A 17,818-nucleotide genomic window follows, 5' to 3' on the forward strand; every position below is an offset into this window, starting at 1 on the left:
ATCTGCTGTGTGGCCTGTACAGGTGTGAATTGGAACTTCAACTTGAAATCGGACTTTGTTGTCTGGTCGTGATCGGGTGTCGTTTATTTGGTTATCTGTATGCTTTCATATGTCGCCGTAGATGAGAAGCGGCTGTTTGAGTGTGAGGCAGTTCAGGATGGGCCTGGCCAGCCCTTCTTGATGCTTGCCGATCCCAAGTCGGACTCGTTGTGATCTACGATGTGACGTGCGATGGAGGATTCGAGGTCCCGGGTTCAGAGTAATATCCACTGGCACCCCCTCCCCCTCTCTCCTTTTCCGGCGGCAGTAGAAGGAGGGGAGAAATAGAACACACACACACACACACACACACACACACACAAAAAAAAAAAGGAGGGGGGAGAGGGGGAAGGGGTGACATGCCCTGGACAATATCAGGGGTATAAGATAGTCGGTTGTCTTGCTCCCCCTTTTCGGGTACCTGCATGGTATATATGATTGTATAACATTACAAAACATGACACTCCTTACTCATAACAAGAAATTCATTACACTGTTTATGCGTCCATGTGCTCAGGCTCCCGCGTCGTTAGTTGCCGTCGGCACCAAAAGCGTTCCCTCTTGAGTCTCCATCGTCTTATTCTCGCCCCTAGCCATTGCCGATGCCGCATAGGAAAAGTCCATCAGGTCCATTAGCCACGGGTGTTGACGCATCTGCTGCTCGAGGTCCACGTCCCCATCCCCATCTCCCTCAAAGATGACCGGCGTGCGTGTTGGTCGAGGCGGAAACGCGGAATGGAGATCGGCTATGCCGGCGGCCAGTTTCGCAGCCTCTTCGACGGCGTCTGCCGTATACTTGGTGTACGACACCTGGAGCGTGATGGTGTACGGTTTTCCCGGCGCCAAGGGGAAAGCTACGTCCTCGACATTCACGTCCCACGACACAGGCTCCAGGCCCTTGCTCAAGGAGCGAAGATACTTCCACAACTCGCTCCCAAGCTCGCAAGCCTTCACAAGCCCAAGTGCGGCCCGCGCGAGGGCATGCTCGAATCCTTCCAGGCCTCGGAATATCTCGAACAACATTACGGCGTTCCTCTCGACGACATCGGTCATGTGAGCATCCCTGGCGCCATGTGGCTCACCCAAATGCTCAATGCCGGCCCGGATCATATTGCCAACCCTTTGCAAGATGGGCTGATGCTGATCCGTAGGACTTGGCCGCAGGGGGTTCTGAGACGTGGTCGGTATTGCGGTGAAGTAGGCAGACGAGGTCCATCCGTCCGGGTAGAACCGTTTCAGTCCCGGAGCGAGTCCGTGTTTCCGAAGCACGACGGCGAGCCGTCTGAGATCCGCCCTCATCTCGAACATGTGCCGCGCAACGGAGACGACGTCGTCCTCGACTCCAAGCGTGTGGTTCGTAATCTCGGCACAAGACTCGATGGGATGCCGGTCAAGGCGACCTCTGAGGTGCCACTGGGGGTCCCGCATCGTTTCGGCGCGCCGGCGGGATTGTCGGTCGGCCCATTCGTCGAGATAGGCCCTTGTCCTGTCGACGACGTCCTCTGACACATCTGTGACGTGGCTGGGCAGCAGGGCGCGGAAGCCGTCTTCGCAAGCAAAGTGCCAGCTGCGCACCCCATACTGATCCCAATCGCAGAGCTTGCACGACCTGACCCAGTCAGAGTCTTCGAGAAGCCGGTATATATGAGCCACCCAGCGGGTTTCCAAGCCTGCGTCGATCCCTTCGAAAGTACGCCTTAACGCCCGGAGTGTCTTGGTAGGCCAGTCCTGCAGCATCTCCCGGCTTACGGAGCGCCAGTGGGCCTTCATCGTCGAGGCGTGCCAGAACAAGGACGCGCATACCATCTCGACCTCCTCGTCCCGGTGGAGTTGCGGGCGTCGTGTGATGCGGATCGTGTTGTGGCAGAGGGATTCGACAATGTCAAAGGCTTCGTCAAAGTCGGGATTTCTGTCAACCGCTGCGTAGGCGAGGAGGTCTTGAACCGAAGAGATGCGGAGGCGATCGATTCGGAGGACTTGATGGAATAGCGCGAGGGTGTTGTTCGTCGTTGAGACGTTGTGGCGGAAGATGAACATCTGGGCAGGGGAAGCGAAAGCCCATAGGATCAGAGCGGCGACCAGTCCGAGGAAGCTCAGCACCATTAAAAAGATACGGATAGAATCGCTAAAGGAACCTAGACGTTCAAATAGTGATGGCCTCGCCGCTTCCATCACCGACGAACCTGGGTCAGAGACCGAGACCGCCGCGTCATCATCCTCCTCCATCGGCGTCGTTAGGTCCATGATGGCGCGCAGCTCGTGGACATAGCACGGCGGCGTCGGCGTGGGATACACTAACGACGACTTGAAGCAGGTGATGACTGTCGATTGAAAGTGGAGAGAGACCGGCAGGGAGTCTTCTGGCGTGAAGTCGTCGTGGAAGCATAGCTCTAGCGACTGCAGGCTGGCGCCGTCGTCTTCGCTGTCTTCAGCGTCTTCGTCTTGGTCCGCGCGTCGGCGATCTGACCGAGATGGGAGTTTGAGAGAGATGCGGACCATGGAGAAGCCGTCTGACGGGTGTTCACATGGCTCGGCGTGTGATCTTAAAGGACAGTGTGAGGCCATTCTGGCGATGTTGGGCGAGGTGTGCTCTCGTGGCTAAACGCCTTCACATGCGTAGGATGATAGGGAGCAGAGCTTCTATGTAAAGAGAACAGACGACAAGGTGACTCCTAGAGCTGGACGGCGGAATACATTATGTTCATGGCCAAAATAGAACTATACATGAAAACAAAAGAGAAGGAAATGATGTTTGTTTGCTGCCCAGCAATGCCCCCTTCTTCCGCCCAAACACAACACGGCCTTGACAAACGACACCACACCGCATTGATCATCCACGGACCAAGTCAATAAACTCGCCAATAAGGGCCCTCAGCTCGAACTCGGTTAACCCGACCCCCTGGGCGCCCATCTCCACGTCGTCCCCAAGGCTACTCACGACTGTGACGTACTGAGATAGCCTCCGCAGTTGGTCCTCTAACAGACCGGCGCGCTTCGCCATGTCTCCCATGACAAGAAAGGCTCTCTCACACCCGAGGGAGCTGGCGCGGTGCCATGTGCGAAGGAGACGTGTCGTCTGTCCCGGCGGCATGGCCGCAGCTGGGTCCGTCTCTGCCTGGCCGCCGCCGCCGCCGTCGTAGTTATCGGGGATCCCGCGCTCCATCTTGTTGTCGCCAGCGCCCACCATGGCGAGTTGAACTTCGGACCATCGGTTCCCCCTCCCAGCCGCCTGCAAAAAGTACGTCTTCATCTCGCATATGTGCTCTTTGACCCCCTTCATCGACGTGTCCGGCATGGTGCGCACAGCATCATACATGGATTGCCTCGACTTCCGAGCTCTCTCCACCATCTTGCTGAAATCGTTAAGCCGCGCGTGAACAAGCAGCTTCCTCGCCTCCTCGGCGCCATCGGCACCGAAAAGCGCGAGAATCCGGCCCCGAACCCCGGACGTCCCCCCGACTTCCTCCTCAGCTGGTCTCTGGCGCATGTCCTTGAGCATCCGTTCTGCTTGTGCTGATTCCGTGTCGTGCTGTTCCGTCTCTACTGCTTCCAAGAGGGCGTTCTGACCCTTGATAAAATCGAAATCGGGATCTATTGCGTCCCAGAGGCGATTCCAGGCTATCGATCCCGTAAGGAGGCTTTTTTCATTTCTGGATCCGTTGATGAAATCTTTGGCTCTCCCTTCCAACAACACGTCCCAGACGATGCTTACACTCTTTTGAACCTCTGCTGGCTGTCCCTCTCCGACGGGGATCTTGCTGAGGTAGGCCACGCAATTCTCCAAGTCTCTGAACTCGCGTGCGAGGCCCTTGGGGGTGAAGATAGTCGCCTGGGTCGGGGTGAAAGATGGTGCTGCCACGAGGGATGCCGTCGTTGTCATGGGGGCCGAGTTGCTGGCGAGCGATCCGGTGTGGAATAGGTTTGTCATCCTTGGGAGTACGACTGTGTTGAATGTGCTCCCCAGAGTGAGCACGAACGACAGAGCTGTGGCTAGGTGTGATGCCTGCCATATGAACTCCACGGTCGCCAGCAAAGCGGTCACCACGACGGTGATGACGACAGTGAAGATGAGAAGTATTCGAAGAGGTGGCCAAAGGGCAAAGAGAATGGCCGCGATGAGTCGAGAGGGTCCCCTCACAAGCGTCCAGGTCACCATGACAACTTTGCAGATGTCGGACCAAACCGTGCTTCCAAACTCGACCGATCGCGTCCAGAATTGGCCATAACGGTTGGCAGTTGCACCCTTTTTATTGTTCTTGCTGGGCTTCTGTGTCTCTAGCCTTGTCGTGTGCGCGATCTCAAGCTGTGGAGGGATCTTGGGGGTTGAAGCTAACGCCGGCGAGACTATTTGTTGCTCTCGCGATAGAGAAGCGGACTCATCTCTACCGGCCTCTGTGGCGGTGTTGGTAGTTGTTTTTAGTGCATTGCCTAGTCGAGGCGTTCGCAGACCCCTTGCGGTCAATTTTTGCTGCGTTCGGAACGCCTTGTTGAAAATCTCGTCGTCTGTACGGTCCATGTTAAAAGTGAAGGTCTAACTGATATGAAGTTTTTGGCTCTAGGGATCGTGAATTGCGAACCTTCCTTTATTAAATAATGAAGGGTGAATGGAGCATCAAAAAGTGTCTAATATCAAATATGCCAAAGCAACACAATGCGTATCAAACTATGGCAGTGCCATATGTCTAAACGAAACCAGCTAGGCCAAGGCTGAAACTACGAACAAAGTCGAAACTTGGCCGAAGATGGAGCCTTTGGCCTTTCATTGTCCCATGAAATTGTCCAGAACGATCTTTTTGCTTCTACAACATAGATATATGTGTATTTTCATATATATTTGTCTATATATATATATATATGTGTGTGTGTGTGTGTGTGTGTGTGTGTGTGTGTGTCATTAACCACCAGAAGACTCCTGGTTGACTAGATTTTGAATACCACGCAAACCTTGCACAACCAGCTCACCAATATGACCCAAACGCATCACCGTAGACCCGAGATGATCAAAGCCACCAGTGCCCGTCGCAAAGGGCACCTCATCTTCGTATTATTGCTTATCCTTCTTCTTCTTCTCTTCTTCTCCTCCTCCTCCTTCTACCCCTCTTCCTCCTCTGCCTCCTCCTCTCCCTCTTCGTTCCAAGAAATTGACCAAGAGATGGACAACATCTGCTCGGCCCTCGACGCCCTCCGCAACCTCTCCCCTCGCCGCCCGGTATCCTTCCAAGACCCTTTCTCCTTTCTCGGCCTCAACCCGCACGCGAAGCCCTTCAGCCCGCCCGAATCCTCAGCGCACCCCGGCGCCGTGAACCATGAAGCGGCCCGTGAGACGGTGATCCGCGCCGTCTCGCGGATGAGGAGATCTGTCTGGCCGCTGCATTCAGGCGGGGACGCTGGCGCGACCGAGGTCATGGAGGTGACTTTCCACATCGGCCACGCGCTTGAGGATGATGCCACGCGAACGAGATATCTGGTTGATCTGCAGCCCATGTTCGACAAGATGGCGAAGCTTCCCGACGGGAAGTGGCGTGCCGCGAGCGAGTTCTGCGGGAATTTCTGGCAGCAGATGGGGTGGTGGTGATTCGGTGAGCCTATGTCGTTGACGTCCAAACAAGTTAGGGTGGTAGACGACCAACAAGGGCGGCATGTTGGAGACATGGAAACAGAGATGCAGGGTTCCAGCGTCGGTTTTGGACAATGAATGAACAGAGACATACCGTCAGCCAGTGTCTTGATCATCTGACAATCAAGGAACCCAAAAAAGCTGTTCTATCCTTAGGAGCGGTCCGGTGTTTACGAGACAAACGCAATCGTCTCATGGATACCCTGGCTCATCTTTGTCATCATTTCTTCCATAGTGCCCATCATCAGATTATATAGGCCATCCAAACACCACGACGAATGCCGACTCCGCACTCCCACTCCCTCTGCGGACATCTTCGCTGCTAGGTCTGCCGGTCGACCACTGTGAGATTTTTGGTTCTTCTCAACGACGCACAGGCGTAAATGTCATGCGACAGACGCTGGAAAGGCAAGCCCCCTACCGGCAAACAAACACTCGGCTGCCCCTCCGTACCGTGTCCGAGAAATTCAGTAGGCAAAAAATTTGGTCCATATTCGGTAGTGGTGAAAGAACAACTGACTAACTATACGCACCCCCGACTGGATAGGCAGCATCGAGAAGCTCACGTCCGAACACAGACGCCAGATGGCCTCCAAGACGATCACCGACAGGTCCGCGGCTGCCCGACAGGTCTACCGATTCCGGGCCCATCTCCTCGAGAACGATGCACAAAGCAAGAAGCTCGCCGTCATCGACGACGTTGACCCGGGTCATGAGTATCTCAAGGCTCTCGGCTGGGACGAGGTGCCGGACGGCAAGGTGGAGGAGGGCTGGCGGAAAACTTGGGACGACCATAAGGACGGCGTGGGGAACTTTGGCACGTGGATGAACGTTCACTTCAAGAGATGGAGGGAACAATGGGTGAAGCTGGACGAGGAGGCGGCTCGGCGTACAGAAGCCCAGGTATCGAAACATCTACCGAGAGACGAGAGAATGACGGAGTGGCTAACGGATTCTAGAGCGCTTCTGACGCCGAGGTTCCACAGCTCGATGCAGACCCTGTCCTCGGCCAGGAGTTTCCCACTTTGGCCGCCGCCGCAGTTGATATAGAGCAGCAAACGAGCCCGCCTGCAGCTGAAGTAGCGGCCGAACAGATAGTCGCGCAGGGACTGTCGCATGGGCAGGACGGGGCGGAGACACGGTCGGTCAGAACATGGTCGGAGGATGACATGAAGAGACTGAGAGCGTTCTATTATTGGTATCGGCATGTTTTGCGACCGAGCCGTAAAGCTATCAGGGATACAGAACAGGCTGGACGACAGGCTGGAGGTTGATCCTTGGTTCCTTATTCGAATGGAAGTCGTCGTAGAGCGAATCCGCATCTTGTCTGTGGGATGATAATGAGCCTGTTCACCACATCTGTTAGCTGAACTTGAAAGTCTTAACAGGCCTTAGCTGTGAGCGGTCTTGAACAGACTCACAATATATGGGAAACCTGGCTGAACATGCAAAGAGAAGCCTTGGGCACGACGACAACAGTGACTCATGGTCAGCCAGGCCTTCATGAGCCAGCACCACAGACCGTCGACGACCTCTCGGCGGATGCCAGAGAACGAGGCATACGATGCTCGGATTGATGTCGCAGTGTTGTGAGAGTAACAGCTGGCAGTGACGTGTACGCTGCGCGTCCAGAGCAGCTGAGGCGGTGTTGCGGCGGTTAAAGCTATTGCGATAGCAGTTGGGTTGGTGTTTGTTGGCATCTATCTGCTTACTGCTGAAATGATATTAGTTGCTCATCTCTGATGCTAATAGGTAGGTTGATCGCCTCGGACAGGCTTTTCTCACGCGCCGCATTCGCTCTTTGGAGTTTGCCTTCCATGTTCTAGATGTCTTGTTCGAGTGTCGTCAACTCGGCACGAATGTTGGTCTGTGTCTTCGGGTCTCCCTCCAGCTTGACTGGCATGCCTCGCAGCCGTTTTGCATCTCGACGCTGCGATTCGAGTGCGGGCTGCTAATCCCTCATCGTCTTCTGCATGGCACGGAGCTGGCGCAAAATGCCGTCCATGTCAGACACCGTCTGCAACGCCCGATACAGTCGTATCTGCCGTTCTGCGGGTTTCGCGGCCTTGTTGGCTCGGAGAGTCTGTATAAGTCCCCTAAGACTTGCGCACACTTTGTCCGCATCTGCCACTTTGAGCGAGACGGGCATTGCGGAACCGCCGACACGAGTCAAGCCTTCGATGCCCTCAAAAGTCCAAGCGATTGGCGCGTCTATATCGAATGTGTCTTCTCCCTCGTCACCAAGATGCAGACAGTTGAGGTGGGCACGGTGAACGACTTGCAAAACAACCGCCAGAGTCTTTGCCTCGTTCGGTTCGGGAGAGTTGGGTGCTTCTAGGGCAGTCGACATGAATCCGGTAATCACGCGACGCCAAATCAGCCAGTTCGTCGTTCGCGGTGGAGAAGTGCCTGTCAACATGTAAAGTAGGTGGATTATGATTCCATCTCGCATTCATTGGAGTTTTCTTGCCGCACGCTGAGGTGGACAGACGACACCCAGGAGGAAGCGGGTACGATGTCAGGCAACACCTCTTGGTGGCGAGACTGCACAGCTTCAAAAGCCTTTGCCAAACGTCCATGGTCTTCGTAGCCGAGTCGCTGTTACGCGGCCGTAGCCATGTATGTAGAGGGATGTAACTGTGCTGATGGACATCCTGTTATCGTCGGTGGCGACGGCCACAGCCAGGCTCCAATGGAATTAGTTATTGACCGGCAGAATGATGTAGACCATGTCGGGCGCGGGGGAGGCAAACACGTCCTCGAAGCAAGTTATGACGCGACGATGGATGTTGATGAGCGTTGAGCCCACTTCCAGCGATGTTGTTCTATCTGGCAAGGGGTTGCGGACGTCGTGGAGGAAGCTAGAGATGGCCGCCGCTGACAGCCAGGTTCATGGCGCGAGGCTTTGTAGCAGATCGTCATCTGCAGTGTATAGTAATGGGCGCCTCTTCATTTCGGGACTGGCCGGTGCGGCGGCAAAACACCTGCGTTTTCTTCGGTCTATGTTGCCATATTCACTGGCGGAAGATAGCCCGACTTGGGGGGTATGAGCGGGATTAGGTGGCATCTTGCGGGAATGGTGTGGCGAATCGGAAAACACGGAGTTGGTTACGCTCCTCGTGCCGGTGAAAGGAGGTGGTTTGCTTTCCGACATGGTATCAAGGAATGGCGGTAAATCATTGGCAGGCTCGTTGTCGTGTCTGGTGTTGGAGGTCTAAATATTGTCTGTAAACACCATTTACTGCGAGTAGCCGTCGTTGTTGTGTTATTGTCGCCGTCGAGGCTGTTTTCCTCAATCTCCAAGGGATTATCAAAGGTCAATAGTAGTGGAGAGGCGTCTATGGGAAGGTGGTGGCATCACCATTTGATGTGGGTTGGTCCTCAAACACACAATGTCCCCAGGCTTTGAAGCTTGAGGGTCGACGGATGTATCGCAATGGTCGGGGGATCCGTAAGGTTCTTGCTGCATTGAAGGTGGTGATTGGCCTGCACGACCATCATGTGTCGTCGAAGCGACTCAGCGACCAGCCAGCCACTGGACCGGAAAGGACAAGTCAAAGCATACCTCAGAAGTACGCCCTGGGGAGCGTCCCTGTTCGGTCTCTTCTTCTAGGTCGTCCTCATGCATCTGGAAAAGCCGACGTCCTAGCCTGCAGCTCTGGATGGTCGCCTTGAGAAGGTGCTTTGGCCGAATGTAGCTCGATGGGAATTTCCCGAGTGTTATCAGGGTCGGTAGAGTCGGTCTCTTTGAAATGCGTAGTAAGCGGGTTCTTGGTTGATGGCTTGCTATTGCTTGTGATGTGTGGTTACGAACACCCTATGGCCTTACTGTAGGTCAGAGGCGACTTGCCTGCATTTAGCCACGAACGTTACAAGGTTATGACTAAGCATCGTCCTTTTCTATTGTACTCAAAGGGAGTAATCGTGCTTGCTATTCGAGAGGAAAGCTCCTAGATATAAGTCACAGCATGCTCTTGGAACAACCACCAATTGGCCTGTCAACTACACCTTAGCTTGTAGGGAAAGTAGCTAAGATCGTATTACGATAATTAACTGTTAAGAAAAATGCCTAGAAAGGGTGTCTTAAAGATTGATAACTACAGAGCTTTGATATTGCCATACCCTGTGCTATGCTACCGCAGACTCTCGAGAATAACAAAAATGGGGCAGGCTAATTTCAAGTTATTGATTGGTCAGAATTTTAGTGGCATCATAACGTCTCTCGTCTATTTACCTAGATTAAGTAAAATGTGGCCCAGCCGGCTTGGCGCCCCATTTTTGTTATTCTCGAGAGTCTGCGGTATGTCCCCACGCTTCAGAATACCTAAATATTGCTCGTCCTAATGTTGAAATATAGGCGCTAGAGCCATGGCCACCTCCGAACGAGTCTACAGACAACCTCAGAGTGACCACTCTCTGTCCACCTGACTGTGGGTGGGTCGCTTGGTTTGTGCTGACTTTTCTGAAATGGTTCTGCTGTGATTGGCCAACAAAAATTCAGGACCCAATGTTATGTCAGCGCAGCCCCACTATCAGCTCAACTTCCGTTGGACCCACTATCAGGTTGTCGCATCACTCACTCCCTACTAGTAGAGTCGGAACAACACCACGTCCTTCACAGGGAGGTGGGAAGGTGTGGTCAAGGCGACCATTGGGGGGATAGCCTGTCCAATCTTCTGGTTGGCTGCGTAATACTGGAGTGGGCCTACTAGACCATGAATTTTTTGATTGGTCAGATGCACAGACCAGCTACTGATTATGTAACGCTGTATCTGACTAGCTAACCATAGTCAGCTGATCTCAGTGAAGCCCCATAAATTCCAGAAAAGTGGGTGGTTGGTCAGGCTATCCCCCCCAGGTCGGTATACAGCTGACCTGACCTACCCCCCCCCTTGCTGACCTGACGTACATGGGGGCGCCCCGCTTTATTTGAAATTAAATTCGTGAAGGAGGGTAGGTCAGGTCAGCTCGAAAAGAATGGGTCACGCTTGTCTTCGAGAGTAGGGGAGGTACGAAGAATGATCCTAGATTGATCCCCAAAAAGTAGAAAGAGTACTTAGAATATGCCTAGATCGATCTGGGATCGATCCTAGATCGATCCTGTTTTATCTTTTTAGTTTTTAAATACTCTATAACCTTTGATTATATAGTAACGGATCAATCCTAGCCTATTTCTAGCCTGCTCTTCTTTACTTCTTTACTATATAGTAATAGATTAATCCTAGCTTATTCCTAGCCTGCTCTTCTTTACTTCTTTACTTATTCCTCTTCTATAATAACTACTAATACCTCTTCTATAATAACTACTACCTTTACTTAATTCCTTACTAGGGGATTAATCTAGGCCTAATCTAAGATTAATCTAGGATTAATCTAAAGTTATTAAATACTATAGGTATACTAACTAGTGAATTTTAGGTACTTTGTAGATAGTAAGTTAGGGAAAAATCATTCGAAGTACTTTATATGACTAAGCTGCTGTAAAATGTGGGGCGTGACCTATTCTTTTTGAGCTGACCTGACCTACCCTCCTTTACAAATTTAATTTCAAATAAAGCGGGGCGCCCCCATGTACGTCAGGTCAGCAAGGGGGGGGGTAGGTCAGGTCAGCTGCAACCTGCCCCCCGGTCGCCTTGACCACACCCTCCTCACAGGTTGTGACCTGACCTGCCTTCTTTTTTTATGCGAATTTCTCAGGAGTAGTAGGTCAGCTGCATGCTGCATCCTTCACATCAGTGGGCGAATCCCTCTCTTCTCCTCCGAATCCTTTCTCAATAATGGTATCTATTAATAATTTACTACTAACAGACGTTATTTCATAATGAAGCTGACAGCGACTGTTTGCATTATTTATGCTTTAGAATATCTCCTCGCTGCCTTTCTTTTCAGAGTTTCCAATTGAGTACAGCTACATAGTAGACTCCTGTTCGCTTAGAGAGCCAATCAGTGCTCCAATATCCACTATTCTCATTCTATTAGAACCCGTCGACTGCTGAGTGAACAGCTACAAGTACGATGCCGTGAGGGGGTTTCCGGCAGTCCGCAGCTAAGTCAAAATCTTTTTTCGTTTACTACATTCACTCTATCTGCTTTTTTCGTTTTTTTTTAAAACTTTGATTTGCTGGCTTAGAAATACCCTACAAACTATATAGATTACTTAAGAAAACTACTTCCATACTCAAAAGAATAACTCTTTAGCTATCAGGAGCAGGCTTCTTTGGCTGTTGCGATGGGCGGGTTGTGAAGCCCTGGAAATAAGCCCGGCTGCGGTTGTTTTTTTAACAAGAGACAGGGGCTTGCTTTTTATGAACCTTCTCAACTTCCGTTGGACCCACTGTCAGGTGGACAGGGGTCGTCACTGTCAGGTTATCGCATCACTTCTTCTCTACCTTACTTATCCTGTGTAGAGCCAATGAGAGCTCTCATGTAAATGGGCTTATACTGCTTTTATGTATAATTCTTACGCAATTCTTAAGCCCACCGTCTTTATACATAATTTCTTCCCTTCTGAAAAGGTAACTACTGAATTTTGACCCAGTGGTGGCTGCGGACGGCCGTAGGGGGTGTCTACTTTTTCCAGCCAATGGAATAACATGTTCTCTTCCCTTTTTTATTATTACCAAGAGCTAGTAGTCACAACAGAACTCACCGATTGACCCAGGCCAAACCATGCTCATGATTACCATGTAGTCCTGAGGTCCTGTAGCAGTCACAATAGGCAGGTCATGTCTCCTCGCACTGGCTCTGCGGTGCTAACAACCCACGGGTTGACGGCAAAGCATCAAAAGACACCTCAAGCCCCCAACACTCCGTTTCTAGCTCAAAATCCCCGTGAAGAGTTACCCGTCTGTGTTACATTCCGCCGTGCAGAATATCTGCTGCTGTGCTCCTTTCCTTAACAGCTCTTTGGCAGAAACTGCGGCCTCGGGTTGAGATTTCTGCACGCATTTGTGTGGGGGGTTTGACTATTGATTGGAAGGCAGCGTTGTTTCCGTCGACAGCGTCGACATTGCTTTCATCACATGGAAGACTAAAATGTGTCGTCGATTCCGGCCTCGCGAAACTTCTCCAGTAAGATCTACAGAGTTAGAATAATGAGAACTAGCTGCTGAGGCAGCCGGAGGAGCAACAGCATAACAAACTCACAATGAGTAAGACGAAGGCAATATATAGATATAGTGACTTGTGCACTAGGTCGATTGCACAGCGTGGCATAAGACCAAATCAACCTTCGATCCCTGTCTGGCGTGGCGATCACATACTAGGATAAAAAGGAGTCTGAAGTTCAATTAGTCAAAGTGAATCAGCAACTCGCTAGCGGTAGGCAGCTGCTTCAGATCGAGACGGCGATTATGATTGAAGGATTGACGGTCGACAAAAGCTGCCACATTATCAGTTTTGCCTAAAGTAGGGTAGCAATAGAGGCGTTAATGCCGTGGCCCCTGAGGAGGCCATAGTGAAGACAGATTCAGGGCGGCGGAGTAAGATGATGAGAGCGCTCAGGATATCGCTGAGTTATCTCGGACCTCACATCGCCTGTCGTAGGCACAACAAGCAGTGCGAAAGTGACAGCCAGATGCCATCTAGGTCGTTGGCCTAATTTGGTCTCTTCGTTGGCTGAACAGGCGTGGGTAGACTCTTCTAGCAAAAACGTAGTTGCAGAAAGCTTGTTGGACGGGTGGCTGCCTGTTTGATTGTGGATGAGCTGGAACAGTGACGGTGTCGTAAATATCACTACTGGGCGTGTTTAGCTGCTGTAGGTGCTGTGGCGTAGGCCTTGTGCAGGTGAATTGCTGGTAATCAGTATAGTAGCAAAATCAGATACCTCTTTGCCGCGTGAAAATAGCAGACTACGCAATACGAAACATGTTTAATTTCTTACATTTTCGCCAATTTTTCCTAATCAAGTCTGCTAAATAACTTCTATTTGACATCTAGAGCCAGGAAGTAATGCCGGGCCGCAAGGAGTTATTTGTTAGGTATCAAGAGACAGTGTGGGGGGCTTTTGGCTTAGCTACAGCACCTTAAATAGTTGGTTGGTTAGTTAGACCTTACCTAAACATCTCACTGTTCTGAGCAGTCCTTTGCTAGTTTTTTTTTCTATTTTTCGAAAGAAGCGCAGTTTATCCATTGTCATCATTTTTCCCTTTATCACTAACGTTCTATTGGTTAGTAGGTTCTTGCGAATCGAAATTGGCTTTCTCCTCTCTTGCTGACGCGTCTGTCGCGATACCTGTTTAACGCACTCGCATTACTGAAAGGCGACCGAATTATCACGACGCAACCACCAAATACCATCAGTCTGTCCCTCATTGTTACGGCACCTGCTTTTCTATGGCGTGCGAGGATTATAAGACGACATCAATCAGTCTCCCTAGACTGAAAAGAGAATCGAACTGGGAGACATAGGAGACCATCATCGCTGCCTCCCTCCGTGAGTAAGACCTCAAGAGACATATCGACGATGACTTCCCTAACACTCCTAGCCCTGAGGCAGCAGATTGATGTAGCATGAGTCGTGTTATCACATGAAGCCTTCTAATTACTACCTGCGAAGCAGCTACCGACACTCTTGAACGCCGGCTGCCGATGGGAGCCCGTTTCCCAGAGTCTCTCAAGACGCATCCGCTGCCATCGTTGACTAACTCGGCAAGACCACTACCAACTATCACGGGACTCTCTACGACACTCCGAACAGCTGTCACTGCCTCAGAAGCGAACCGACACTCTCTGCGGTCATCTACATGACTTTTATGTCACCATTCTGTACCGAACATCTTTGAGCATCCGCTCACTGATGTATACAAGCACTTTATATCATACGGCTTAATACGGATGGCTTCGGTTTTTCCCTTCTAATATTTACAAAAACCTCGCCAAGAGGCTCTTGCTACTTCACATATAGGGATCAGGCGGATTGTGATTTGACCAACCAGTGCATTATGCTAATTCCTACTATGATAGCACTAAGTGAGGTTTTTGACTTTTGCTCTTCTTTGTCTTCTTGACATACGGAGCTGATGAGGTGTTGGCGCAGTGCCCCGGGCTTCAGCGCCTTCTCCGAGACCCAGAGATGGGCTCCAGTCTTCACGGGCCAGCCACCTAACGACAAGAAGGGAGAGATAGGTACTGGTTGTCCTGGACCTGCAAAGAGCTCGCCGAGAATTTCTTCGCCAGGGTGCAGCAACGACAGGGGGTCTGAATCTCCTGTCTAACGGAAATTAACGGTAAGAATACGGGCTGACATTAGGCGCCCAATAGCTCAGAAGAGGGTTAAGTCCGTTCATTGCCTACAACAGCCTACTGACTTGATTTTACCCTAGGCTTTATAACCTCGCGACAGACATTCTTCATCGCTATTTTCCTGCACTCTACACGTCGGATCTGGTCTGCATTTCTGTTTGCCCTATCAACTCAGCCCTCTACAATACATGTTCATCTACAGCCACCACCACACAAGCCTCCCTTGCAGCAATCAGGATTAAAGACAGGATTCATCTACACCTGCACACGCATACGCAGATCTTCACCATCATGCGGCCCCTTTGACTTCCATGGGTTCTGATCCCAACTTCATTCCCCCTCGTTGCTCGTGGTCGTCAATAATCCCACGTTGGAGCCTCTGCTTATCAGTCTACCGCCGGATCCCGCTTGAAGTTCTTATGTTGCAAAGGTTCTCTGGAGAAGTCTTTGAAAAGACATGGAAGCTATTCAGCCTTCGCAGACGACCCAGGAAGCTTTCGACTACGTTGTCATCTCATCTATTCATTGAGCGGTGATCCAGACTCACTAATGACCCTGTAGGTACAGAGTTTCCCTTAAAGAGAATATCTCCTGCTCTAGATCGTTCCGACAAGTCATCCAGCCGAAGGCCCCCGAACTTGGAATTTCAAGTACGCTCAAAAATTTGTGCTGTACTGCAATTCCGTGAAGACCAAGACGCTCTTACCTCCTGGATATTTTTGAAACCTCTGTCCGTTTCTCGGCGTCTAGGATGGATTGCGCTCACCATTGGCAAGACGGCTACTCGATCCCATACGGTAGAAGGAGGCGAATATGATAACGATACAAATATCCAAAGTCTCTACTCTCTTTACGCCTACCACGGAGTCCTAACGCTTGCTTAACTAAACTTTGTCTAAGGAGACCTTAGAACTTACCGATGCTGAAGTCTACGGCACGAGATACTGTCTTTGGGCGAATCCTAATCGCCACGATATCTCGCCAAGTGTCCTTCTCTACTTCTGTGACCCCTCCAATTGGTATTACATCGCCTTGATCATTTGTATTGACCGGGTGTTTATTGTTGTATGCCCCCTGCTGCTGCTTGCTGCTGACTAGCTTTGTTGAGTATTCTTTTTGTCATGCTGATAAAATCGAGGACTCGAGAGATCTAGGGCTGCGTTATTCTTGTCCTTAGACGTAGGTGTGAAGTTTGGCTTGAGTAAGGGTTGTTTGATGGGTCTCGGGGCCCAATTTGCCAGCTCAGAGAGCAGATTTGGAAGAATAAAGAGAGACTTTGGAACTTGATATGTGCTTATGACGGTGCGACATCATTGTTAACGGCCTGGTATCCGCACGATCAGCCTCTTAGTAGGTTCCAATCTCGGCAACAGCACTCCAACTAAACATCGATATCATCAGTTAATAGATCCAGGCGGTAACTAAGGCAACCTGGCTTCAATCCCGTTGACCGCCTTGCGGGTCAATACACACAAGGTTCAAGACCCTTCCCCTTACAATTCATTTGCAAAACCGCACTCGCGCTATCAAGCTCCTCCAGAGTTTCTCTCACGAAGCGTATCCGTCTCCGGATCGTGTTCAACTGCGCTGAATAAAGCAAGTCTTTCGACTTCGTCGACCACCTCATTCAGCCCCAAAACGGCCAACCAATCTGCATCCTCAACCTTTGACGTGGTGTCTCAGCCTGACAAAATTAGCGAGAAAATGGCGTCAGTTAGTTGTCGACATCGGTACACTTCACCGTCGCAGGATCAGCCTACATAATGTCGAGATCAAGATACGCTACCGGCACCTGACGTTAACGTAACGGGTGATCGAGTTTCTGGCATGGCGGCTGTATCTGCTATACATCTCAGCTGCGGACCAGGTTTGAAGAGTCTACTAGGCTCGGAATCACAATTGAAATGCTAGTGCCAATGAAAGGACCCCTGGTGTAGATTTCATACCAGTACGGGGCATCTGAGAGGCGCGAGAGGCCCGTGGGCATGGCGTGCGGGTTGGTGGATCAACCGACGCGGCGGCTCACCACGGCATCTTCTGCTTCGGCCGTTCTTCTTCGCCTGGACCCTTCTTGCCGGGTTTCTGCACGATGGCTTGCTTAAAGTTACGTAACGTTGGTGCAGGTCACGCGGCTGGTTTTGTGAGGTTGCTTGATGTTGGCTCTGTCCGCAGAAACTCTCAGCTTTCCACTCCGATATCCTTACCAATGTTTGCGCCCCTGGCGGCCGCACAGCGCCGCCCTGCCGTCTCGTTCTGCCTCTTTATTCTAAGCCAGCTTCTAATAACCATTGTCAACCGACACAGCATAGGTCGGTCACAATTGAACGAGCATGTGACCTTGCTAACGCCCTCTCCGCCCTGCGCTGCTGGATCCCGCCCGACCTATTCACGTCCAAGAACCATGCTTAGCTTTAACTAAGTTGACTTGTTTCACCTTGACTCAATCCCGCCATACTTGAGCTGACTTGACCCAGCTTGACTCTGACCCCGGCCTAACATCCTGAACTATGTATGGGATTATATCTCTAGGCGCATGCTCCAACTATGAAGAAGATTGGACCGTACCCCAATGCTTGGACCCTTGATTGGAAATCTTACTACTTTTAAGTTGCTGACTCTGGAACACCACTGAGCTCTGCTCCAGGCAATACTCAGTCGGGTTCTGTGAGAAGCTGTGTTGATTTGAAGCTTGTAGTACTATCGACATACCAGGCTTACCTTACTCTGCTGTGATGCACTCTGGAACCTCCTGTCGGCCGAAATCACTAGGGACCAGGCATTGGTGTTCGTCCCAGCAACGTGTATCCGGGGTATCCCCTTGTTCGCTTTGTTGAAAAGCTCATTCACCACGTCTTGGACAAAGCCCTCGCCGCCGCTGAGGACACTATGCCAAAGAGGATGACACCGACAGAGCAAGTC

The 17,818-nt window shown here is 51.2% G+C and overlaps 5 protein-coding genes across 5 annotated transcripts; 2 read left to right on the top strand and 3 right to left on the bottom strand.

Moving 5' to 3' along the window:
* Window positions 1-552: 552 nt before the first annotated feature.
* CTRU02_215747 (uncharacterized protein) lies at window positions 553-2,604 on the bottom strand (the record flags this gene model as incomplete). The annotated part of the gene is made up of 1 exon (XM_036733441.1): window positions 553-2,604. One exon carries the CDS (start codon window positions 2,602-2,604, stop codon window positions 553-555), a length of 2,052 nt encoding a protein of 683 aa, XP_036574844.1.
* A 265-nt stretch (window positions 2,605-2,869) lies between these two features.
* CTRU02_215748 (uncharacterized protein) lies at window positions 2,870-4,555 on the bottom strand (the record flags this gene model as incomplete). Its single annotated transcript, XM_036733442.1, has 1 exon — window positions 2,870-4,555. One exon carries the CDS (start codon window positions 4,553-4,555, stop codon window positions 2,870-2,872), a length of 1,686 nt encoding a protein of 561 aa, XP_036574845.1.
* Window positions 4,556-5,005: 450 nt separating this feature from the next.
* Window positions 5,006-5,614, top strand: CTRU02_215749 (uncharacterized protein; the record flags this gene model as incomplete). Its single annotated transcript, XM_036733443.2, has 1 exon — window positions 5,006-5,614. The coding sequence occupies one exon, from the start codon at window positions 5,006-5,008 to the stop codon at window positions 5,612-5,614; it is 609 nt and encodes a 202-aa protein (XP_036574846.2).
* Window positions 5,615-6,241: 627 nt separating this feature from the next.
* CTRU02_215750 (uncharacterized protein) lies at window positions 6,242-7,994 on the top strand (the record flags this gene model as incomplete). Its single annotated transcript, XM_070206552.1, has 3 exons — window positions 6,242-6,559; window positions 6,616-6,801; window positions 7,413-7,994. 3 exons carry the CDS (start codon window positions 6,242-6,244, stop codon window positions 7,992-7,994), a joined length of 1,086 nt encoding a protein of 361 aa, XP_070059761.1.
* Window positions 7,608-8,006, bottom strand: CTRU02_215751 (uncharacterized protein; the record flags this gene model as incomplete). The annotated part of the gene is made up of 1 exon (XM_036733445.1): window positions 7,608-8,006. One exon carries the CDS (start codon window positions 8,004-8,006, stop codon window positions 7,608-7,610), a length of 399 nt encoding a protein of 132 aa, XP_036574848.1.
* Window positions 8,007-17,818: the final 9,812 nt, after the last annotated feature.

Source organism: Colletotrichum truncatum, assembly GCF_014235925.2.
Source record: "Colletotrichum truncatum strain CMES1059 chromosome Unknown Contig_0019, whole genome shotgun sequence".
In the NCBI taxonomy this organism is placed as follows: domain Eukaryota; kingdom Fungi; phylum Ascomycota; class Sordariomycetes; order Glomerellales; family Glomerellaceae; genus Colletotrichum; species Colletotrichum truncatum.